The 26,185-nt window shown below is 47.3% G+C and overlaps 1 protein-coding gene across 3 annotated transcripts in view; it reads left to right on the top strand.

Annotated features, from left to right (window-relative positions):
* timm21 (translocase of inner mitochondrial membrane 21) overlaps positions 1–26,185 on the top strand; it is a 46,034-nt gene that overhangs the window by 4,651 nt on the left and 15,198 nt on the right. For 2 of the 3 annotated variants that reach the window (XM_085993425.1, XM_085993427.1), the window contains exons 2-3: positions 12,403–12,465; positions 14,989–15,086. In XM_085993425.1, coding sequence (XP_085849551.1) covers positions 12,403–12,465; positions 14,989–15,086 — 161 coding nt within the window. The remainder of the gene's footprint in view (positions 1–12,402; positions 12,466–14,988; positions 15,087–26,185) is intronic. The other variant, XM_085993426.1, reaches the window with a different exon arrangement.

Raw genomic sequence — 26,185 nt, 5'->3', positions numbered from 1 at the left:
TTAGTGGACATTGGTGGACTTCGCTAGAGTTTAGAAGAATGAGAGGGGATCTCATTGAAACTTATAAAATTCTAACAGGACTAGACAGACTAGATGCAGGAAGGATGTTCCCGATGGTGGGGGAGTCCGGAACCAGGGGTCACAGTCTAAGGATAAGGGGGTAAGCCATTTAGGACTGAGATGAGGAGGAATTTCTTCACCCAGAGAGTGGTGAACCTGTGGAATTCTCTACCACAGAAGGCAGTTGAGGCCAACTTATTAAATATATTCAAGAAGGAGTTAGATATATTTCTTAAGGTGAAAGGGATCAAGGGATATGGGGAGAAAGCAGGGACAGGGCACTGAATTTGGATGATCAGCCATGATCTCATTAAATGGCAGAACAGGCTCAAGGGGCCGAATGGCCTACTCCTGCTCCTGTCTTCTATGTTTCTATGTGAGTGATCCCAGGGAAATAGTCTATTACAGATGATATGAATACTCAAGAACTGGTATTTAGGCAGCACCTTATCATGTTACATGACATCCCAAAGTGTTTTACTGGAATCTACACAACAATGTGGAAAACTGGCCAGGTATGTCCTGTCCACAAAAAGCAGGACAAATCCAATCTGGCCAATCACTGCCCCATCAGTCTACTCTCAGTCATCAGTTAAGTGACGGAAGGTGTTGTTGACAGTGCTATCAAGCAGCACTTATTCACCAATAACCTGCTCACCGATGCTCAGTTTGGGTTCTGCCAGGACCACTCGGCTCCAGACCTCATTAAAGACTTGGTCCAAACATGGACGAACGAGCTGATATCCAGAGTTGAGCTGAGAGTGACTGGCCTTGACATCAAGTTGCATTTGACTGAGTGAGGCATCAAGGATCCCTAGTAAAATTGAATTCAGTGGGAATCAGGGGGGAAAACTCTCCACTAGCTGGAGTCATACCTAGCACAAAGGAAAATGGTTGTGGTAGTTGAAGGCCAATCATCTCAGCCCCAGGACGTTGCTGCAGGAGTCCCTCAGGGCAGTGTCCTAGGCCCAAACATCTTCAGCTGCTTCATCAATGACTTTCCCTCCATCATAAGATCAGACGTGGGGATGTTCGCTGATTGCACAGTGTTCAGTTCTATTCGCAACTCCTCAGATAATGAAGCAGTCCATGCCTGCATGCAGGAAGACCTGGATGATATTCAGGCTTTGGCTGATAAGTGGCAGGTAACATTCGTGCCACACAAATGCCAGGCAATGACCATTTCCAACAAGAGAGAGTCTAACCACCTCCCTTTGACATTCAACAGTATTACCATTGCCGAATCCCTCACCATCAACATCCTGGGGGTCACCATTGACCAGAAACTTAACTGGACCAGCCACATAAATACTGTGGCTACAAGAGCAGGTCAGAGGCTGGGTATTCTGTGCTGAGTGACTCACCTCCTGACTCCCCAAAGCCTTTCCACCATCTACAAGGCACAAGTAAGGAGTGTGATGGAATACTCTCCACTTGCCTGGATGAGTGCAGCTCCAACAACACTCAAGAAGCTCAACACCATCCAGGACAAAGCAGCCCACTTGATTGGCACCTTAAATATTCACTCCCTCCACCACTGGCGTACCATGGCTGCAGTGTGTACCATCTACAGGATGCACTGCAGCAACTCGCCAAGGCTTCTTCGACAGCACCTCCCAAACCCCCGACCTCTATCGCCTAGAACAGCGGTAGGCAATTATTTGGGCTGGAGTCGGACGGCCACTTAACAAGTTTTAGTGAGCTGTTAAGGGCCGCACACCCATGTTCCTCCTAAGGTGCATGGCCGTGTACCAATCGCGAGGTCCCATGCAGTTCGCTCACCAGCTTCTGTAGCTTGGAGATATTGTACAGTGTGCAGCCGCTCAGCAAATTTAAAGGGATGCGCACGAAAAAAAATTAGAGAACATTGCATAAAGATAACTTTAAATAGTAGTCAGATACTACCTTAACTACACAAAATGTAGTGTAAAATAGTAAAATCTTCTGTTATTAAATTAATGAAATGATTAATCGATCGATTACATGTTGTACTGAAAGTCTACGTGGCTCAAGTCTGCGGGGATTTCGACGCGAGAGGTGTTGTCTTTTTAATGTGCTGAGTACGGGAGCTCGAGGCTTCACAAGGCCTGAACTACAATCGCGTTACCTGGAGTCCTTGTGCTCCACGATCCACTCCCGTGCCTAAGACGGTGATGAGAACTCCCCTGCCGTCGTACTCTGGAGAGGAAGGACGCAGCACTGGTCTCTTTCTTAGGTAAAACTAAAAGTCGTCAGGGTTCGGGCGGGGCAAGCTCATGGCTTGAAAAGTGCTGTGAGGTCAGGGAGAGGAAAGACGCAGCACTAGTCTCTTCGGTAAAATGAAGAGTTGTCAAGATGAGCGGCCATAACTGGATGCAGGCGGAGTGTCCAGTGCGCACGCGCAGCAGCGCCCCACCAGCCAGCAATGAGTGATGGTTTTGGTGGGTTTTAGAAAAGTGGTTCACTGAGTCAGAGGGGGAGAGAGCCATAGACAGACGTTAGGCCAGCTCTGAGACAAACCGGGGAAGCAGATCTGCAACAGACATATAGCAGCAGTCCCGGCAGCTTTATTTATTTTTAATTGCCCCGGTTCAAGGTCACAGCCTACTCCCAGGCTGCATTAATCCTGAGCGAGCTTTCCTCAGAGGGGGTCCCCCTCGCAAGCCTCAGATAAATGTGCAGCTTGAGCTCCAGTAGGCTGGATGGAATGAACTGACAGGTTGGATATGGCCTGCGGGCTGTATTTTACCCATCACTGACCTAGAAGAACAAGGGCAGCAGGCGCATGGGAACACCACCACCTCCAAATTCCCCTCCAAGTTACACACATAGAAACATAGAAGATAGGAGCAGGAGTAGGCCATTCGGCCCTTTGAGCCTGCTCCGCCATTCAATGAGACCATGGCTGATCATTCAAATTCAGTACCCTGTCCCTGCCCTCTCCCCATATCCCTTGATCCCTTTAGCCTTAAGAAATATATCCAACTCTTGAATATATTTAATGAATTGGCCTCCACCGCCCTCTGTGGCAGAGAATTCCACAGGTTCACCACTCTTTGGGTGAAGAAATTCCTCCTCATTTCAGTCCTAAATGTCCTACCCCTTATCCTTAGACTATGACCCCTGGTTCTGGACTCCCCGACCATCGGGAACATCCTTCCAGCATCTAGTCTGTCCAGGCCTGACAGAATTTTATAGGTTTCGACGAGATCCCCTCTCAATCTTCTAAACTCCAGTGAGTATAAGTCCAATCGACGCAATCTCTCCTCATACGTCATTCCTGCCATCTCAGGTATCAGCCTGGTGAATCTTCGCTGCACTCCTTCCATGGCAAGAACGTCCTTCCTCAGATAAGACGACCAAAACTGCACACAATACTCAAGGTGTGGTCTCACCAAGGCCCTGTACAACTGTAGCAAGACATCCTTGTTCCTGTACTCGAACCCTCTTGCTACGAAGGCCAACATACCATTTGCCTTCTTAACCGCCTGCTGCACCTGCATGCTTACCTTCAGCGACTGGTGCACAAGAACACCCAGGTCTCTTTGCACTTCCCCTTCTCCCAATCTATTGCCATTCAAATAATAATCTGCCTTCCTGTTTTTGCCACCAAAGTGGATAACCTCACATTTATCCACATTATATAGTGCATTTGCCATGTTTCTGCCCAATCACCTAACCTGTCCAAATCGTACTGGAGTTTCATGACATCCTCCTCACAGCATACCCTCCCACCCAGCTTTGTGTCATCTGCAAATTTGGAGATATTACATCCAATTCCCTCGTCCAGATCATTAATATATATTGTGAACAGCTGGGGTCCTAGGACCGATCCTTGCGGTACCCCACTAGTCACTGCCTGCCACTCGGAAAACGACCAGTTTATTCCAGCTCTTTGCTTTCTGTCCACCAACCACTTCTCTATCCACGTCAATACCTTGCCCCCAATCCCATGTGCCTTAATTTTGCACGCTAATCTCTTATGCGGAACCTTATCGAAAGCCTTCTGAAAGTCCAAATACACCACATCCACTGGTTCTCCCTTATCTATTTTACCAGTTACATCCTCAAAAAATTCCAGTAGATTAGTCAAGCACGATTTACCTTTTGTAAATCCATGTTGACTTTGTCCGATCCTGTCACTGCTTTCCAAGTGCTCTGCTATTACATCTTTTATAATGGACTCTAGCATTTTCCCCACTACCGATGTCAGGCTTACTGGTCTATAATTCCCCGCTTTTTCTCTGCCACCTTTTTTGAATAGTGGGGTAACATTAGCTACCCTCCAATCCATGGGTACTGTTCCAGAGTCTATTGAGTTCTGGAATATGACCAGCAATGCATCTACTATTTCTAGGGCTACTTCCTTAAGTACCCTGGGATGTAGATTATCAGGCCCTGGGGATTTATCGGCCTTCAGTCCCATCAATTTTCCGAACACCATTTCCCTACAAATACTGATTTCTTTCAGTTCCACCCTTTCATCAGACCCTATGTTCCCCGGTATTTCTGGGAGGTTATTTGTGTCCACCTTTGTGAAGACAGAACCAAAATATGTATTTAATTGGTCTGCCATTTCTTTGTTCCCCATTATAAATTCCCCCGATTCTGACTGCAAGGGACCTACGCTTGACTTCACCAATCTTTTTCTCTTCACATATCTATAAAAGCTTTTACAGTCAGTTTTTATGTTCCCTGCAAGCTTACTCTCATATTCTATTTTCCCTTTCTTAATTAATCCCTTTGTCCTCCTTTGTTGAATCCTGAACTGCTCCCAATCCTCAGGATTATTGCTTTTTCTGGCCAATTTTATGTCCTCTCCTTGGATCTTATGCTATCCCTAATTTCCCTTGTTAGCCACAGTTGAGTCACCTTTTTTGTTTTATTTTTATGCCAAACTGGGATGAGCAACTTCTGTAGTTCATCCATTCGGTCTTTGGTTGTTTGCCATTGCCTATCCACCGTCAACCCTTTGAGTGCCATTCCCCAATCAATCCTACCCAACTCGCTCTTCAGACCATCGTAGTTTCCTTTATTTAAATTGAGGACCCTAGTTTCGGAGTCAACTACTTCATTCTCCATCTTAATGAAGAATTCGATCATATTATGATCGCTCCGACCCAAGGGGCCTCGTACAACAAGATTGCTAATTAATCCTTTCTCGTTGCATAATACCCAGTCTAAGATGGCCTGATCTCTGGTTGGTTCCTCGACATATTGGTCCAGGAAACCATCCTGTAAACACTCCAGGAATTCCTCCTCCACAGTATTGTTACTAATTTGGTTAGCCCAATCTATATGTAGATTTAAGTCACCCATGATGACTGCTGTGCCCTTATTGCACGCTTCTTTAATTTCCCTTTTAATGCCATCCCCAACCTCCGCCTTACTGTTTGGAGGTCTATATACCACTCCCACTAATGTTTTTTTCCCCTTAGTATTTCTCAATTCTACCCATACAGATTCCACATCGTCAGAGCTAATATCCTTCATTACAATTGTGTTAATGCCTTCTTTAACCAGTAATGCTACCCCACCTCCCTTTCCTTTTTGCCTATCTTTCCTGAATATCGAATACCCGTGGATGTTGAGTTCCCACTCTTGGCCATCCTTGAGCCACGATTCCGTAATCCCAACCAAATCATATTCGTTTACCTCTATTTGCGCAGCCAATTCATCCACCTTATTACAAATGCTCCTCGCATTAAGACACAAAGCCTTCAGGCTTGTTTTTTTAACGCTCTTAGACCTATTAGAATTATTATTTACTGTGGCCACGTTTGATTTAAACCCTTGATTTCTCTGACTGCCACTTTTGTTTTTCTCCTTCCTATCTTTTGCTTTTATCCTTGTTTCCCTTTCCTCTGTCTCCCTGCTCAGGTTCCCAACCCCCTTCCATTTTAGTTTAAACCCTCCCCCACAGCACTAGCAAACAAACCCCCTAGGACATCGGTTCCAGCCCTGCCCAGGTGCAGACCATCCGGTTTGAACTGGTCCCACCTCCCCCAGAACCGGTTCCAATGTCCCAGGAACTTGAATCCCTCCCCCTGGCACCATTCCTCTAGCCACGTATTCATCTGAAGTATCCTTCTATTTCTACTCTGACTAGCACGTGGCACTGGTAGCAATCCTGAGATTACTACCTTTTGAGGTCCTGTTTTTTAATTTACCCCCTAACTCCCTATATTCCGCTTTTAGGACCTCATCCCGCTTTTTACCTACATCGTTGGTGCCTATATGCACCACGAATACTGGCTGTTCACCCTCCCCTTCCAAGATGTTCTGCAGCCGCTCGGAGACATCCTTGACCCTTGCACCAGGGAGGCAACACACCATCCTGGAATCTCGTTTGCGGCTGCAGAAACGCCTATCTATTCCCCTTACAATTGAATCCCCTATTACTATAGCTCTACCACTCTTTTTCCTCCCATTCTGTGCAGCAGAGCCACCCCTGGTGCCAGGAAGTTGGCTGCTGCTGCCTTCCTCTGATAAGCCATCCCCCCCAACAGTACTGAAAGTGGTGTATCTGTTGGAGAGGGGGATGGCCACAGGGGACCCCTGCACTACCTGCCTGCGCCTAGTACTCTGCCTGTTGGTCACCCGTTCCCTTTCTTCCTGTCCAACCTCTACCTGTGGTGTGTCCAACTCCCTAAACGTGCTATTCACGATGTCCCAAGCATCGTGAACGCTCCAGTATGCATCCAATCGCAGCTCCAGCGCCGCAATGCGGTCTGTCAGTAGCTGCAGCTGGGTGCACTTCCTGCACACGTAGTTGTCGGGGACACAGGAAGTGTCCCTGAGTTCCCACATATCGCAGGAGGAGCAGATCACAGGGCCGGGCTGTCCTGCCATGATTTACCCTTTAATTAATGGAATTTAAATTAAATCAATCAATCCCACTAATTATACTACAGTTAAATAGTTTACCAACAGTGCCCGCTACACCAGAGAGACCTTAGAAACTATAAACCAGAGTTAAAGTTTAAAAAAGAGAGAAATACTCACCAACCAATCACTCACCTGCTTCCTGCTGACGTCACACTTTGATTACTTTTTACCTCTCTCCCCTGCTGCTGAGTTGGTATGCCTCGCTCCTCGCTGCCGGTTATAAGCTCCGCCTCGTGCTGCAAGTCTCACCCAGGTCCGATGCTCTGGTCGGGCCTCGCTTCTCGCTGCCGGTTATAAGCTCCGCCTCGCGCTGCAAGTCTCACCCAGGTCCGATGCTCTGACTTGGAAATATATCGCCGTTCCTTCATTGTCGTTAGGTCAAAATCCTGGAGCTCCCTCCCTCCCTAACAGCACTGTGGGAGAACCTTCACCACACAGACTGCAGCGGTTCAAGAAGGTGGCTCACCACCACCTTCTCAAGGGCAATTAGGGATGGGCAATAAATACTGGCTTTGTCAGCGACGCCCACATCCCTTGAATTAATTTTTTTTAAACCTGAATTACTTTGATGTATAGTCCATGTTGCTGTGGACCAATGTGACAGTCAATTTGTACGCAGCAAGGTGCCACAAACAGCAATGAGATGATTGACCAGTTATTCTGTTTCTGGTGGTGTTTGTTTGAGAGAGGAATGTTGCCTGGGAAAGACAGAAAGACAAAACAAGCATCAGCATCTTCTACCTGCCCTGGAACCCAATAGTTGTGATCATTGTCATGTACTTAGCCCAGTGTATCCATTTTTATAGTTGTGGGGCAGGTTTATTGTTGGTTTTTAGTTGTTGGCAAACGGTAATTTAGTGAAAACTGAATATGGTGAACTGATCACATATAAAAGGTAAATACAACAACTTCTATTTATATAGCGCCTCTAACGTAGTAAAACGTCCCAAGGCGGGTTACAGGAGTGTTAGAAGACAGAAATTTGACACCGAGCTGCATAAGAAATTAGGGCAGGTGACCAAAAGCATGGCCAAAGAGGTAGGTTTTAAGGAGCGTCTTAAAGGAGGAAAGAGAGGTGGAGAGGCGGAGAAGTTTAGGGAGGGAGTTCAAGAGCTTAGGGCCTAGGCAGCTGACGGTACGGCCACCGATTGGATGAGCGATTTATATTCAGGAATGCTCGAGGGCAGAATCAAAATAAACCTTGATAGGACAAGCAGAAGGGGCTGACTTAGAATGCTGTCAAGAAGTTCTTCACACAAAATGGTCCACAATTGAAATTGATTTTCAAGTAATGAAAGAAAATGCGTTGAATTCATTTAAGAGATAGTGGATGCTGTGATGGGGGGTGGGAGTTGAGGGTTTCACCAATTGTATAAGCTAAAGGTGGGCTGAATGGATGAGGAAAATCATATTTATCTTGTGATCTGGTGTACGACCCTTTGGTGCTTTCTGCCTGCTCCCAAAGTGTGATGGACACTAAGGTTGATTGTAAGACATCTACCCGGCTCGACCCGAAACGTCTTTCTCTCCACGGATGTTGCCTGACCTGCTGAGTTTTTCCAGCATTTTCTGTTGTTATTTCGGATTTCCAACATCTGCAGTATTTTGCTATCATCCCCGGGATTGAACCTGGGGCCTTTCTGGTCTGTGTAGCTCAGTGCACCACCAAGTGATGCAATTATCCACTGAGTATCAGGTCGTTCATCGTCGCCCATGTCTACTTTTTAAACGAATGAATATTTTAAAGCACTGATTGTTACAGTTTGTGCTTTCTCCCAAAAGGTAACTTGTTTTCACAGTAAAAAGGTGGTTTGTATAAGCAGACTGAACTTCCACCAAAACGGAAACTTGCACCATTTATGCATGCCCTGGGTGAGAGCACGTGCTGCAGATTGGGTGACCGCTTTGCGGAACACCTCCGTTCAGTCCGTAAGGGTGACCCCGAGCTTCCGGTCGCCTGTCATTTTAATTCACCGCTCCATTCCCACTCGGACCTCACCGTCCTTGGCCTCTTGTATTGTACCATGGAAGCTCAACGTAAACTCGAGGAACAGCACCTCCTCTTCCGATTAGGCACTCTGCAGCCTTCCGGACTCAATATCGAGTTCAACAATTTCAGATCATAACCTCGGCCCCTATTACATTTTTTCTTGTAATTTTTCCACTCCTTTTCCCCCCCCCCTTTCCTTTTGTTTCTCTCTCACACCTGGCAGCTATCTCTTGCCCTGCCAGTACACTTCACACCTAATCTCAGCCTATTACCATCTCGTCTATCTTCGAATACCTTTTATTGTCTCTTTTACTCCTTTTTTGTTTCTTTTAATTCTTTTGTCCAATCGCAGCCCTGCCTTCGATCTATTTGCTTTTCTTTCCAGTTTTGAAGAAGGGTTCGACCCGAAACGTCAACTCAAATTTCTCTCCACGGATGTTGCCTGACCTGCTGAGTTTTTCCAGCATTTTCTGTTGTTATTTTGGATTTCCAACATCGGCAGTATTGTGCTATCGTGCTGCAATTATCCTTCAGTTATGATTTATTGTACTGGTGATCACGTGGGACGCCCACCACGCTCTCCTGTCTAATCTGAAAAATGGGAAATGCTACATTGTCAGACCTTTTTATATTAGGGCTAAGATGAACAAATTTGGTTATTTGCAAGTAAAATACTACACAGAAGAAGTAATGTATGAATGTAGCCACTAGTAAGATATTTATAGATACAATCTGTCCATGAATGATGAATTTTTTGCATCTGTGTTCACTATGGAGAAGGACGATATCACAGAAACCCCACAGTGCAGATAGAGGCCATTTCGGCCCATCGAGCCTGCACCGACACATATCCCACCCGATCCACATAACCCCTACACCAACACATATCCCACCCTATCCCCGTAACCCCACGTATTTAATCCCCCTAACACTAAGGGTCAATTTATCATAGCCAATCAACCTAACCCGCACATCTTTGGACTGTGGGAGGAAACCGGAGCACCCGGAGGAAACCCACGCAAACACGGGGAGAATGTGCAAACTTCACACAGACAGTCACCCGAGGCCGGATTCGAACCCGGGTCCCTGGCGCTGTGAGGCAACAGTGCTAACCACTATGCCACCGTGCTGCCGTGATGTGGACATAGAAATCGGGCAGGGGGACTGTGATATACTTGAACATATTAGCATCGAGAGGGAGGAGGTACTAATGGTTTTAGCAGGCTTAAAAGTGGATAAATCCCCAGGCCCAGACGAGATGTATCCCAGGCTACTATGTGAGGCAAAGGAGGAGATTGCAGGGGCTCTGACACAAATTTTCCGAACCTCTCTGGCCACAGGGGATGTGCCAGAGGACTGGAGAACAGCTAACGTAGTACCATTATTCAAGAAGGGTAGTAGGGATAAACCAGGGAATTACAGGCCAGTGAGCCTAACATCAGTGGTAGGGAAATTATTGGAAAAAATTCTGAGGGACAGAATTAGTCTCCACTTGGAGAGGCAAGGATTAATTAGGGATAGCCAGCATGGCTTTGTCAAGGGAAGATCATGTCTGACCAATTTGATTGAATTTTTCGAGGGGGTGACTAGGTGTGTGGATGAGGGTAGTGCAGTGGATGTGCTTTACATGGATTTCAGTAAGGCTTTTGTTAAAGTCCCGCATAGGAGACTGGTCAGGAAGGTAAGAGCCCATGGGATCCAGGGTGCCTTGGCACATTGGATCCAAAACTGGCTTAGTGGCAGAGGGTGATGGTGGAAGGTTGTTTTTGTGACTGGAAGCCTGTGTCCAGTGGGGTACTGCAGGGATCGGTGCTGGGTCCCTTGCTGTTTGTGGTCTACATTAATGATTTGGATGTGAATGTAAAAGTTATGATCAGTAAGTTCGCAGATGACACGAAAATTGGTGGGGTGGTAAATAGCGAGGAGGGAAGCCTCAGGCTACAGGACGATATAGATGGGTTGGTCAGATGGGCGGAACAGTGGCAAATGGAATTTAACCCTGAAAAGTGTGAGGTGATGCATTTTGGACGGACTAACAAGGCAAGGGAATATACAATGAATGGTAAGACCCTAGGAAAGACAGAGGATCAGAGGGACCTTGGTGTGCATGTACATAGATCCCTGAAGGCAGCAGAACAGGTAGATAAGGTGGTTAAAAAGGCATATGGGATACTTGCCTTCATTAGCCGAGGCATAGAATATAAGAGCAGGGAGGTTATGTTGGAGCTGTACAAAATGCTGGTAAGGCCACAGCTGGAGTACTGTGTGCAGTTCTGGTCACCAAAGTAATCACATCCTTCCTATAGTGTGGAGAGGGTGCAGAGGAGATTTACCAGGATGTTACCTGGGCTGGAGCGCTTCAGCTATGAAGAAAGACTGGACAGGCTGGGGTTGTTTTCCTTGGAGCAGAGAAGGCTGAGGGGGGACCTGATTGAGGTGTACAAAATTATGAGGGGCATAGATAGAGTAGGTAGAAAGGAACTTTTCCCCTTAGTAGGGGGGTCAATAACTAGGGGGCATAGATTCAAGGTAAAGGGCAGGAGGTTTAGAGGGGATTTGAGGAAAAACTTTTTCACCCAGAGGGTGGTTGGAATCTGGAACTCACTGCCTGAAAGGGTGGTAGAGGCAGGAACCCTCACAACATTCAAGAAGCATTTGGATGAGCACTTGAAAGGCCATAGCATACAAGGCTATGGACCAAATGCTGGAAAATGGGATTAGATTAGACAGGGCTTGATGGCCGGCGCAGACGCGATGGGCCGAAGGGCCCTCTTTCTGTGCTGTATAACTATGACTCTATGAAAATACCACTTTCTAGAATGTATTTCTTGTATAGCCCACTACACGATGAGGTTTGTGGATGTTGTACAAGTCACTTCTAGAATCTGAAGATTACAGAAAAGCCCACAGTGGTTATGCAGTTTCTGGTTCGCCAAAGACGAGTTCAGTCACCCAAGGTCAGATATTATTACACGGCAGTTTTACACACTGCCTGGTTCTCACACCTGCCATGGATTTAAACACTGTACATTTTGTCCTTCTCTTATCACGTTATCAAATCAATCAGTCTGACCTATTTCCCTGGAGACAATTCTCCATTTTGAAATTCAGTAAGGAAAGACGGCATCCATTTTCCCTATTGGCTAGGAAACACATTGGGTTGTCCTGAGGGCATGAAACGCTCTAGGTAAATGCAAATTATTTCTTTAGTACAAAAAAAGTGATTTCCCCCCCCCCCCCCCCCCCCAAAATGTAGAAATCAATTTCATTAAAGAAATTGAGTATTTTTCTTGCAATAATAACCCAAGGATATGTTGTAAAGTTTTTTTTATCCTTGAGTATTTCATTAATTGATGGAAGGTTTTAAGAATGATGTCCATCATTATCGATCAAATCGTGGTAATACTGGTAATTTATACCTTTTATAAACCGCAAGGTTTACAGTTACATGGCTGAGGCTTGTTTCAAATTCTTGTGTCCTTCAGTGAAGGAAGCTGGAAAAGACCTGACCTATCTTCTAGTGGTGTTGGTCGGGATTGGCATAACGGGTAAGAGATCTTTTGTGTGTGTATATCTTTGTACTATCCCACTTATGAAGGTTGGCAAGTGTTGAATGCTTTGCATAATTCCACAGTCGCGATATCACAGTAGCCATTTGTACGGTTTATTTTAATAGGCGTGCAAGGAGTAATGAGGGGAAAGAGTGTTTAGGGATTAATGCCTCATATACAAATCTATAAATTAATTGCAAGTAAATAATTAACTTTCGGATGGTTTTAAATTGCTCTTTTAGGGAGGTTGGGGAAAGCAAAAGAATAGTCTTCAATATTTTTGTTTTTAATTGTCTCCATCTTCCTAGACCATGTATACCTTGTGGTAGGCTGCAGACTTTCTCCTGGGAATGCTGGATCTAGAACTAGTTCTCAGCTAGTTCTAGAAGGAGTATGATGGTGGCCTGGGATAATTATTTTCCTGATTTTCCCCCCCCCCCCCTCCCCTTTCTTACTAAGTAGACTGACTGCATGTACTCTTTGTGGAAGTGAAAATGATATTCCATTGGGAAGCATTGAGAAAGTCTGCTCAACAAGTTGGAGATGTCGACAATCAATGTGTGGGATTAGTCACTTCTTCATCCCAAATTAACCAAAATATACCGATACCACCGATGATTTTTCAATGTTTGGGTGGAGGACTGCTGACAAAGATTGTCGAAATCCTGACCTAAAACCTTTTGAATAGATCGGAGGAAATGTAATTTGGGACCTGACATGTTGTAATAAGATTTCACTTTTACTGTTACTTATTATAGGATGTTAGATAAATCTACAGTAAATTACATATGTGCATATATGATAACTGCTTAACGTTCATAAAACCAAAGCCTGCATTTGTGTTTCTTTGATTTACTGTGAGCTCAACAGTTTGATGAAGCAGAAAGCCGAAGTGGAACTTGTAAATTGCTACTGATAAAGATGAGGAAGTATTTCCAAAATATTGTTTATAGGTTACCAAAGTTCAGACAGTAAATCTTTTTTAAAAAATGTTTGATTTAAGTCTGCCATCCGAAGTTCAACGTACTGTACTGCATTGTGCCCGAGTGTGGGGGGGGAAAAAGGGGACTGTAAAGGGATGATGCTTCTGTGTGTCTGGAGTCTCCTGTCCTGAGCAATGGACTATTTCCTTGAGCCATGGAAACGCATTTTTAGGAACAGTGAGCTGCCCAACCACAGACGGTCTTGAAACCCGCAGTCAGCTTCCCGCTGTGTATACTCCTGCTGCCACCTCGCAGTGTAATCTCAGACGAAACAACTAACTCACTTCTAACTCGTTCATGTCTCGTCTCATTTCACTAGCTCCTCCTCCTACACACTTTTTTCTTTAGTAATTATAGTCTTGCAGTTCCCTAGGGAGTCTCGTGCGCACGCTGAAAGGGGCCATGTATTCCAGTTCAAACTTACTGCCTTAAGCTATTCACTGCCTCTAAATGCCAAACTAGTTAGTAGTCAGCTGGCAAAAGAGACTAAGTTGGTATCCGATCATCTATTGTCTCCTCAAGGTGGAGTTCTGTATCTTGCCATGAATCTCTGTACAGTGACTCAGCTGAATACTAATCAAACCTGCTTAACAGTTTATCACTTAAACAGCAATATCATACCAGTTCAGATCTGTCAATATGGGTTTATAGCACCATGGAACACTTTCTTTCATTCCACTTACATCTATGTGCCAGTTATATACATGGATAGAATGAAAAGTGTTCCAGTGTGCCATTTATTTTTGATTCTCCTCTTGTTCACCTCAAACACTCAGATGTTTCTCCTTCTCTCCTGCCATTCCTTCATTGGCCTTCCTGTACCATAACTCCTTTTCTGACTATGATAGTTAGAGCCGTTGCTGGGCATCTGTCAATTATGATTTTAAGCAGGATTCTAGATATCAAACCCATTTATTTCCCCCTGTAGCCCTTCTGAACGGGTGGTCGAGACTGAACTAGCAGCAAGATTACAGTAGAGGCTCTAGTTCAGCTCCATAGCGATAGGAGTTAGTGCCCTTCTACATTGCCACATTTGGCCAAGTCTGAGATTTTTGAAAGAAGGCAACTCCTTTTCCTGCGGCCCACCCACCCCGGCCCCAGCACCACCCAAGTCCACTTACGTAAGTTCAAAAAATGAAATGCTTTGTAGAACGTGGCATCATTTTCGTCTCTGGTTTTTGTCTCCCATGGAAACCTGTCATTTCAAGTCTCCTCGCACACCCAGGAGTGGCTCTGACAAGACAAGTTACAGGCATGGCCCAGTGAGGCTCCATCAACTGACCGAGATATCATCATTTTACTTTGCCTTGAATGCAGATCTAGAAGTGCTCAAAGTGAATAATGAACCGAGGCATGTTCGATGTTCCCCAGCTTTCAGAGGGACGAGGAATCTTAGTGAATGCAAAAATCAATAAGAAAAATAGGAATTAAGGGATAAATCCCTTATGAAGTTTTTACATGGAGCAAGCACTTTATACTGAAAATACTCCAGCACTACACTATGCTTCTCTTTTAACTTGGACTTCTGTCATTTCAGGTGGATTATTCTATGTAATATTTAAAGAGCTATTCTCCTCCTCAAGTCCGAGCAAAATATATGGAGATGCTCTGAAGAAGTGTAGAGCCCACCCAGAGGTATGTATGTTATATATTTATTTGTGTTTTTTTTTTAATTACTAAGTTACACTACTTGTACATCACACTCCACAAGCTATCGGCCTTCCCCTGTGAAAACTTTGTAGAGTTATAGTATGATGCAAGGGATGAGGGACTTCAGTTATCTGGAGAGACTAGAGAAGCTGGGATTGTTCTCCTTAGAGCAGAGAAGGTTAAGGGGAGATTTAATAGAGACGTTCAAAATTATGCGGGGTTTTGATAGAGTAAGCAAGGAGAAACTGTTTCCACTGGCAGGTGAGCCGGTAACCAGATGATACGGATTTAAGATCATTGGCGAATGAACCAGAGGAGAGAAGAAGAGAATTTTTTTATGCAGTGAGTTGTTATGATCAGGAAAAACTGCCTGAAAGGGCAGTGGAAGCAGATTCAGTAATAACTTTCAAAAGGGAATTGGATTTATACTTGAAAATAAATAAATTGCAGGGCTATGGGGAAAGAGCGGAGGAGTGGGACTGATTGGATAGATCTTTCACAGAGCCAGCACAGGCACGATGGACGAATGGCCTCCTTCTGTGCTGTATCATTCTAGGACTAAGTAGAATAGCTATTGTACCCTGTAGTATTTTAATAATGTCAATTAGTCTTTGTTCTAAGGGAAATGTTGTTTAGCCAGTGTTTATTTTGCTTGGTGTTCTTTGGCTTCTTTCACATAAGCTAGTCGATCTCCCATGGCATTGCGCATGTAGGGAGTCGAGATCAAGAACAGTATTTAGGTCAAGCAGAGGTCAGGGGATAATTGGACCAGGGAGGGCAGGGGGGAGGTAGACAGATGAGGGCTGGAAGGTATAGGAGAGGGAGGGAGCGCATACGAAAAATGAAAAGACCCTCTGGTAATCTAGTCTGTGCCACACAATTGTGAGGCCTTGTGCATCTTCATATCATCTGCAAACTTGCAGATCATGCTCCAACACCTACATCTAGATCATTAATGAACATAGCAAAGAGCAATGGTCCCAACACCGATCCCTGTGGGACACCATTGGTGACTGGTCTCCAAGCGGATCCAAAACCATCTACAACTACTTTCTGTCTACGGCCTATCAGCCAGTTCTCAACCTAGCTCAATATATTACCACTAATACTAGAGGCTCAGATCTTGTAGAGAAGCCTCTTATGCAGAATCTTGTCAAAAGCTTTTTGGAAGTCTATGTAGACAGCGTTTACTGGGTTTCCTTCATCCACCATCTTGGTGATTTCTTCAAAAAATACAATAACATTTGTAAGACAGCATTGTAGGAACGGAGGTTCCTAACGAAAAGACTGAGTTCGACTCAGGCAATTAAAACAACGAACTTTAATGGAACAAAACAGGTTTTAACTAGAAACTGCTGGAATACATCGAATACAGGTCTGCTCTCTTTGAAGGCTCCACGAGGACTGACTCTCTGGTCCCCAAGCTGATGTCATGACGTCATCACGTTCTTCCCGCCATTGGGGGATCATGTGACGAACGGCATGACATCATCACGTTGAAACCGCGCTGTAAAGGTAACTGGACACAGTACAGTTAAACAGTGTAATTAAAGGTACAGACACAGGCTGCAACTACATTGCTGTTAAAGGAATTATGTACAACTGCTCTGAGTCCTTTGGTGGCTCCGCCACATGCGCCCCCCCCCCCCCCCCCCCCCCAGAATTGTCTTTAACAGAAAAAGTGAGACGAGGAGGAGGTCTGACAAGTCTGTCCGATCGACTTTGATAACCTGGCAGAGGAAGTTGATGACCAGTGGTCAAACTGGCAGGCGACTGTGGTTGAGCTGGTGCAGCGGGTGTAATCGAACTGGCACGGTGGCTGCGGGTGGATGGCCACGTTTCGGTGGCTGAGCGATGACGACTGGGCTATCCAAGTCCAGATGAGCCGGCTTCAAGCGGTCCACCGAAATGTGATCCGGCTTCCCTCCGACGTCGACCGCAAAGGACTTGTCTCCTGGTTCGATGACACGGAAGGGACCAGTGTAAGGAGGCTTGAGCGGGTCCCGGTGAGCGTCATGACGGATGAAGACGTACTCGGCGCTCTTCAGCTCAACCGGCATGTGGGAGCTCTGTAGGCTGTGGTTGGATGTAGGCACTGGGGCGAAACACTTGGCCGCTTCCTGGTGGCTGGCGAGCTGCTGGGAGGCGGACCATGGCTCCATGGGCGAAGGGAGGAAATCACCAGGAACTCGGAGTGGCTGGCCATAAACAAGCTCTGCTGAAGAAGATTGCAGGTCGTCCTTGGGCGTCGTGCGAAGGCCCAACAGGACCCAAGGGAGCCTGTCCACCCATCCCGCACCTTGAAGACTGGCCCGTAAGGAGGCTTTAAGCGACCTGTGGAATCGTTCGCACAGGCCGTTCGCCTGTGGATGATAGGCGGTGGTGCGATGAAGTTTGGCGCCGAGCCCCTGAGCTACAGCGTTCCAAAGCTCCGAGGTAAATTGTGGCCCCCGATCGGAGGAGATGTCTGCCGGCACCCCGAAACGAGCCACCCAACAGAAGATGAAGGCTCTAGCGACGTCCGCCGAAGTGGTGGAAACCAAAGGACTTGCCTCTGGCCACCTGGTGGTGCGGTCCACCACGGTGAGGAGGTGAGTAAAACCACGGGAAGGCGGTAGTGGTCCCACAAGGTCCACATGTATGTGGTCGAAACGACGCTCCGGAACAACGAACGGAGCCACTGGTGCTTTGACATGCCGCTGGACCTTGGCCTTCTGGCAGACCACGCAGGTGTTGGCCCAGTCCCGGACATCCAGGTGCATACCCTTCCAGACGAACTTCGTCGACAATAAACGTTGTGACGCCCGCATACCAGGGTGCGACAATCCGTGTATTGCGTCGAAAACTTTCTGGCGCCACGCGGCTGGCACAATAGGTCGGGGAACGCCCATGGCGACATCGCAAAGGAGCGTGGTGCCCGCGACCTGGAAGCTGACGTCGGCCGGTTGGAAACTCGATGGGACGGTTCTGTAGGATTGAACCTCTGGGTCCGAAATCTGATCCTCAGCCATGCGAGCGTAGTCAATTCCAAGATGGACCGCGTGGACCGTCGTGCGGGAGAGGCAATCTGCCACCAGGTTGTCTTTACCAGACACATGTTGAATGTCCGTAGTAAATTCCGAAATGAACGTCAGGTGACGTTGGTGACGAGTGGACCACGGTTCGGTAGTCTTTGACATGGCGAAGGTCAGCGGCTTGTGGTCGACAAAAGCCGTGAAGGGACATCCTTCTAACAAAAACCTGAAATGGCGGATGGCCAGAAAAGGGGCCAGCAACTCCCGATCGAAGGTGCTGTATTTTTTTTCATTTTTTCTCAGCTGCTGGCTGAAAAACGCCAGCGGTTGCCAAATGCCATTGACCCATTGCTCCTGTACTGCACCTATGGCGTAGTCGGATGCGTCTGTAGTAAGGGCGATGGTGGCGCCTGGAAGAGGGTGTGCCAACATGGTTGCAGCAGCCAAGGCGCTCTTGGTGTTCCCGAATGCCTGGTCCATCTCGGCCGTCCAGCCGATTGGGTCTTTGCCAGACTTGCCCTTGAGGGCCCCGTACAAAGGCTGCATAAGCAGAACCGCCTTGGGGACGAATCGATGGTAGAAATTCACCATCCCAGGAACTCTTGGAGGGCCCTGACGGTCTGCGGGCGCGGGAAAGAAGTAACAGCTTCCACCTTCGTCGCCAGGGGGATGGCGCCGTCCGAGGTGATGCGATGTCCCAAAAAATCGATGCTTTGCAGGCCAAACTGGCACTTGGCCGGGTTGATGATTAACCCATGCTGGCTAAGGCGTGTGAGAAGAGTACGCAAGTGACCGAAGTGCTCTTCCTTGCTAGCACTGGCGATGAGGATGTCATCAAGATAAACGAAAATGAAAGGCAGGTCTCGGAGCACAGAGTCCATTAGTCGTTGGAAAGCTTGTGCTGCATTCTTTAGACCGAACGGCAGTCATAGGAACTCAAAAAGCCCGAACGGTGTGATAACAACGGTTTTTGGAACGTCCTGCGGATGAACGGGCACCTGGTGATACCCGCGGACGAGGTCAACTTTAGAGAAGATGGACTTTCTCGCCAAATGGGCCGAAAAATCTTGTATATGTGGGATCGGGTGCCGATCGGTTGTAGTGGTGTCGTTCAGGCGTCGGTAGTCGCCGCATGGCCGCCAGCCGCCACCAGGTTTCGGCACGATGTGGAGAGGCGAAGACCAGGGACTATTTGATCGTCGAATAATTCCCAGCCGCTCCATTGTATCAAACTCCACCTTCGCAGCCGTGAGCTTGCTGGGTTCGAGCCCGTGCATAAACCGGGGAGCCCGTCGTGGTGATATGGTGCTCCACACCATGCTTCGTGACCGAGGAAGAGAAAGTGGGCCTGGTCAGCTCCGGGAACTCCCCGAGGAGACGAGTGAATTAATCCGGGGATGGGTATGCGCAGGCAACAGACAACGACACGGCGGTGCTGCGGTGGCAGGGGATCGAGTGGAAAGTGGCCGCATTGATCAACCGGCAGTGCTGGACATCGACGAGGAACCCGTTTGCACATAGAAAATCCACCCCTAGGATGGCCTGTGAGACCTTGGCCGTGACAAACTCCCAGCAGAGGCGCTGACCGCCGAAGCACAGTTGGATCCGTCGCTTCCCAAAGGTACGAATAGCCGTGCCATTAGCTGCTTCGAGGGAAAGGCCGTGGCCCCCAGCTTGGAGATCAAGCCTCGACGCAGGTGTCACAAAGGAAATGGCGACCAGATAGGGAGTCTGTGATGTAAAGAAGCTTCCCTGAAGATCCGATGGACATCGCGGTCGCGGTGCGCCCTTTAGACTCGGTCTTCCTTCGCGAAAAACGCTGCGGGAGCATTGTTGGTTTTTTTTTTGGGGCGAAAAGCTGCAGGTAGGACGGCAGCGTCTGGCTTTCGCGCCAAAACGGCCGTGGTAGGAGCACCAGCCCGCCGCCTGTGGAGCTGGAGTTGCGCCTGTAGGGGCTGGGTGCTTCGTGGCCGCGCAGCACTCCTGGGTTACGGTGAAGATCTTATCGGCTTCTGCCGCGAGTTCAGCACAGTCTGTGATCGCAGAACTGGCTAAGGCAGCTTGCACTGGCTCTGGAAGCTGGCAGAGGAACAACTCCCTAAAAAGGAAGCATTCCGGTTCGGCACCTAAGAGCGTGAGCATTTGGCTCATGAGCTCGGACGGTCTGGAGTCCCCGAGGCCGGGCATAGTGAGAAGTCTGCGAACGCGCTCCGACTTCGAGAGGCCGAAGACCTGCAGCAACCGCGCCTTTAAAGTATCGTACTTGCCATCATCCGGTGGGCTACCGAGGAGGCTGACGATCCGCGAGGTTGTGGCGCTGTCGAGGGCAGAGACCACGTAGTAGTAACGGGTCGAATCCGTGACGATGTTCCGGATGGCAAATTGAGCTTCAGCCTGGATAAACCACGCGGTTGGTTGTTGCTCCCAGAATTGTGGCAGTTTCAGGGTCACGGCGTTCGTGTCCATGATGAATATCTTCCACGAATACTGTTCGTAGAAGTCGGGGTCACCAATGTAGGAACGGAGGTTCCTAACGAAAAGACTGAGTTCGACTCAGGCAATTAAAACAACGAACTTTAATGGAACAAAACAGGTTTTAACTAGAAATTGCTGGAATACATTGAATACAGGTCTACTCTCTTTGAAGGCTCCACGAGGACTGCCTCTCTGGTCCCCAAGCTGACGTCATGACGTCATCACGTTCTTCCTGCCATTGGGGGATCATGTGATGAACGGCATGACATCATCACGTTGAAACCGCGCTGTAAAGGTAACTAGACATAGTACAGTTAAACAGTGTAATTAAAGGTACAGACACAGGCTGCAACTACATTGCTGTTAAAGGAATTATGTACAACTGCTGAGTCCTTTGGTGGCTCTGCCACAGCACCTCCTTTTCTTAAAGCCATGTTGGGTGTTCCTAATATGTTCCTCTCTATGTAATTAAATTCTAACAGTCATGCATCGTCTTCAAGAGTGAAGACCGATGCAAAGTGCTCATTTAATGGCCCTGAATTTGTGGTCAGAGGCGTACCAAAAGAATACGTCTCCAAACTGAAAGGAAAATCCTAACGTACCTGGTGTCTCCGGGGCTTCGGACTCTTCGGGTGCTGGGCCTGCAGGCGTACGCCTGCGTAAACGCCTACTGATCCCGGGGACGCAGGCGGTTCACCGGCGTCCCTGGGATCACGTGGACCCAGTCAACTAATCAAAAAGGGGGATTCCCATGATGCTTATGGGGATTCCATTTACGTACGGAATCCCCGTAAACTTCATAGGAATCCCCCAAATAAATAAGAATTCACACCGCTTAAATAAAAATAAACGTTTCCATGTTCAAAATTAATTAAAAGATCCTTTAAAATAAAAATTTAATTTTTTGAAAAATAAATTTAAACATTTTAAAATGGGCCAAAATTTACCTAAACTAATTTTAAATGTATGTGTATGTTTATGTTTAAATCTTTAAAAGAAAATTATTTTAATATTTATTTTCATTCTTACGCTGGTAAAAGAAGGCTTTACGCCTGTTAACGCCTGTGGGCATTCGCTGGGCAGTAGTTGGGTAAATAGCCACACTCTGTGCCAGCGAAAAGTGATTTTTGTAGCATAGGATTACACAGGATATACGGCACAGAAACAGACCATTCGACCCAACCAGTCCATGCCGGCGTTTATGCTCCACTTGAGCCTCCTCCCGTCTTTCCTCATCTAAATCAATCAGCATAACCCTCTATTCCCTTCTCCCTTATATGCTTGTCTAGCCTCCTCTTAAATACATCTGTATTTCAACCACTCCCTGTGGTAGCAAGTTCCACATTCTCACCACTTTGGGTAAAGAAGTTTCTTCCGAATTCCCCATTGGATTTCTTGGTGACTATCTTATATTGATGGCCTCTAGTTATGCTCTTTCCCACGAGTGGAAACATTGTCTCTGTATCCACTCTATCAAAACCTTTCATAACTTTAAAGACCTTTATTAGGTCACCCCTCAGCCTTTTTTCAAGAGAAAAGAAACCCAGCCTGTTCATCCTTTCCTGATATGTATACCCTTGCATTTCTGGTATCACCCTTGTAAATCTTCTCTGCACCCTCTCCAGTGCCTCTATATCCTTTTTATAATATGACGACCAGAACTGTATGCAGTACTCTAAGTGTGGTTTAACAAAGGTTCAATACAGGTTTAGCATAACTTCCCTACTTTTTAATTCTATCCCTCTAGAAATAAACCCTAGTGCTTGGTTTGCTTTTTTATGGCCTTGCTAACCTGTGTCACAACTTTTAGTGATTTGTGTATTTGTACTCCGAGATCCCTTTGTTCCTCTATCCCTAGACTCGCACCGTCCAAGTGATAAGTGACCTCCCTATTCTTCCTACCAAAATGTAATACCTCACATTTATCTGTGTTGAACTTCATTTGCCAATTATATGCCCATTCTGCAAGTTTATTAATACCCTCCTATAACTTGTTGCAGTCCTCCTCAGTATTAACTATTCCCCCAATTTGGTGTCATCTGCAAATTCAGAAATTGGGTTTTTGATTTCAAAGTCTAAATTGCTAATGTAAATTGTGAACAGTAGTGGTCCCAGCACTGATCCTTGTGGAACACCACTACCCACTTTCTGCCACTGAATAGCTACCCTTTACCCCTACTCTCTGCTTTCTGTCCTGAAGCCAGCCAGCAATCCATTCTGCTACTTGTCCCCTGACTGCATTTTCTGACCTTGCTCATCAGTCTATTATGGGGTACCTTATCGAAGGTCTTTTGAAAATCCAGATAAATTACATCTATTGCATTGCCATTGTCTAATCTCTCTATTACCTCTTCAAAAAATTCAATGAGGTTGGTCAAGCAAGGCTTTCCCTATTGGAATCCATGCTGACTATTCATTATTATATTTTTGGTTTCTAGATGTTCTTCTATTTTCTCCTTTAGTAGGGATTCCATTATTTTTCCTACCACTGATGTTAAGCTGACTGGTCTATAATTCCCTGGACATGTTCTATCCCCCTTCTAGCAGATGTGAAGGATCTGTCCAAGCGAAACTTGACAGGTCATAAGTTTCGGGTTTTCGTGCATGCACAGCACATGTGGAAGCCCAGAACTTGCGGAGCCATTCTGAGGGCTTCCGACAGCGTACGCACAGCGTCATTTCAGGCCCAATATTTCCACTATACCCCGTGAATCCTTTGTAATCTGTCCTTGAACATCCTTCAATGGCCCAATACAGTCTTTGACAGTCCTCTGACTTTTAACATAACTGAAAAACCTTTTCTCATTACTTTCCACAATTGTCTACGATCCTCTTTGTTCCATTATCCTTTTAGCTGATCTAATAGCGTATGAGAGAGAGAGAGAGAGGAGGGAAGAAAGGACATTGGAAGAGAAGGGGTGCAGGGGAGCAGAGAATGCGAATGAAGCTACCCTATATCCACTAAATTTGAAATTCAGAAACAGGAGGGGTTGGTTAACTTTCTACCCTCCCTTGCCTGCCTGTGGCATTGATTTTGCTATCTTCAGGAGGGTAGGGGTGTGTTATCGTCTCTATGCTTCAAGAGGCTCCGATTTTGATCCGGGGTGCTGGGGCCATCGTCGGGGGCCATTGACAACTCCACTGTTTCAGCTGGAGGTGAGGGGTGGGTTCACCCAATGTTGGGCCAGTTCTGTGGCTATCTCCTATGGGGGTACGTCAGAGGTTCAGAGGACATGAAAAAGACTACCAGAGCAAAGGGAGGCCCATGGTGTCTCTAGTCGGCGAAAGCATTAAGGCCTTCTCAAAAGATATTCTAGCCCCACTTTCAGTGGATGAGGGAGGCGGTGGTGGCAGTGTTCACACTTGTCTAGTCCCAATGGTGAGCGCTCTGTTAGTCATGGAGTGCACAGAGGAAAGGCAGTGGGATTCGTTTTCACAATTGTCCATTGTAGGGGCTGATGCGCTATCAATTACTCATAAAAGACGGAGAGTTAGGAGAGTAACTAAAAGGCTTTTATTAACAAAGAACAGAGCATGCCTCTCGTGGTTGACTGGTTTCCAAGAAGGCAGGGGGCTGCAGAGCAGTCACCTTTATACCTGGGCGTGTGGGTGGAGCCAGGGGCGGAGCCAGCTGAGGCATGCATAGATACAACAGTGTGCAACAACAACAACAACGGTGAGCAACAATAACAGTGGTTTACCACATTCACCCCTTGTTTAAATTTGAGTCCGACGGGGTGAAGTGTACTAAAGGTTCGTGTAAGTAAGTCTATCAGGTGGCCTTGTATGCCGTCCTGATCGTCGTCGTGGCGGCGGTGATGGTGCAGCATCCAACGTTGAATCTGGCGTCTCATTGAGTGGTTGGGTGGTCAATGACGGGTCCTGGGGCTGCGGGGAGGACCTCCTGCCAGCGAGAGGTTGGAAGGCCCTTAGATTTTAAGTTTAAGAGGACGGCCTTCCAAACCGTCGCGTTCTCTCTTTCCACCTGGCCGTTCCCCCGGGGGTTGTAGCTGGTGGTTCTGCTTGTAGCAATACCTCTCGTGAGCAGGTACTGATGGAGTTCGTCGCTCATAAAGGATGAGCCCCGGTCGCTATGGATATAGCTAGGGAAGCCGAACAAGGCGAAAAGGTCATTCAGACATTTAATGACCGTGGTACTGGTCATGTCTGGGCAAGGGATGGCAAACGGGAAACGGGAGTACTCATCAATTATGTTGAGGAAGTACACGGTGCGGTCAGAGGAGGGGAGGGGCCCTTTAAAATCGACGCTCAGGCGCTCGAAGGGGCGAGTGGCCTTGATCAGGCTTGCTCTGCCTGGCCTATAAAAATGCGGTTTGCACTCGGCACAGATTTGGCAGTTCCTGGTCATGGTCCTGACCTCCTCGATGGAGTAGGGCAGGTTACGGGATTTGATGAAATGGAAGAACCTGGTGACCCCCGGGTGGCAGAGGTCATTGTGGAGGGTCTGCAGTCTGTCAACCTGCGCGTTGGCGCATGTACCACGTGATAGGGCATCTGGGGGCTCAGAGTTTCCCGGGCCGGTACAAGATATCGTAATTGTAGGTGGAGAGTTCAATTCTCCACCTCAAGATCTTGTCGTTCTTGATTTTGCCCCTCTGCTTATTATTAAACATAAAAGCCACTGAACGCTGGTCAGTGAGCAGGGTAAATCGTTTTCCGGCCAGGTAATGCCTCCAATGTCGCACCGCTTCCACAATGGCCTGGGCCTCCTTTTCGACAGAGGAGTGTCGAATCTCGGGGCCCTGGAGGGTCCTTGAGAAAAAGGCCACGGGTCTCCCCGCCTGGTTAAGGGTTGCAGCTAGGGCGAAGTCGGATGCGTCGCTCTCCACTTGGAAAGGGATGGACTCATCCACTGCGTGCATTGTGGCCTTCGCAATATCTCTTTTTATGAGAGTGAAGGCTGCACATGCCTCTGCTGTCAGGGGGAAGGAGGTGGACTTGATGAGGGGTCTGGCTTTGTCCGCATAGTTGGGCACCCACTGAGCATAGTAAGAGAAAAACCCTAGGCATCTCCAGTGCTTTTTGGCAGTGGGGGAGGGGGAGCTCCATAAGGGGGCGCATTCTGTCGGGGTCGGGGCCGATGACTCCGTTCTCCACTACGCAGCCAAGAATGGCGAGGCGCGTGGTGTGAAACATACATTTGTCCTTGTTGTATGTTAGATTCAGCCGCTGGGCCGTACGGAGGAATTTCTCTAGGTTAACGTCATGGTCCTGCTGGTCGTGGCCGCAGATGGTGATGTTGTCTAGATAGGGGAAGGTGGCCTGCAGCGCGTTCTGGTCAACCATTCGGTCCATCTCCCTTTGGAAGACCGAAACCCCGTTGGTGACGCCGAAGGGGACTCGGAGGAAGTGGTAGAGACGACCGTCAGCTTCAAAAGCTGTGTACTGGCGGTCCTCAGCCCTGATGGGGAGCTGGTGGTATGCCGACTTCAGATCAATCGTCGAGAACACCCGGTATTGTGCTATCTGATTGACCATGTCAGATATGCGGGGGAGTGGGTATGCATCTAACTGGGTGTAGCTATTGATCATCTGGCTGTAGTCAATAACTAGGCGCTGTTTTTCGCCAGTCTT

The sequence above is a fragment of the Somniosus microcephalus genome, chromosome 7, assembly GCF_052327205.1.
Source record: "Somniosus microcephalus isolate GS21.2 chromosome 7, FLI_Smic_1.0, whole genome shotgun sequence".
NCBI classification, from domain to species: Eukaryota; Metazoa; Chordata; class Chondrichthyes; order Squaliformes; family Somniosidae; genus Somniosus; species Somniosus microcephalus.
Note: the sequence above shows the minus strand (reverse complement) of the source record. Positions and strands in the feature narration are given on the sequence as shown.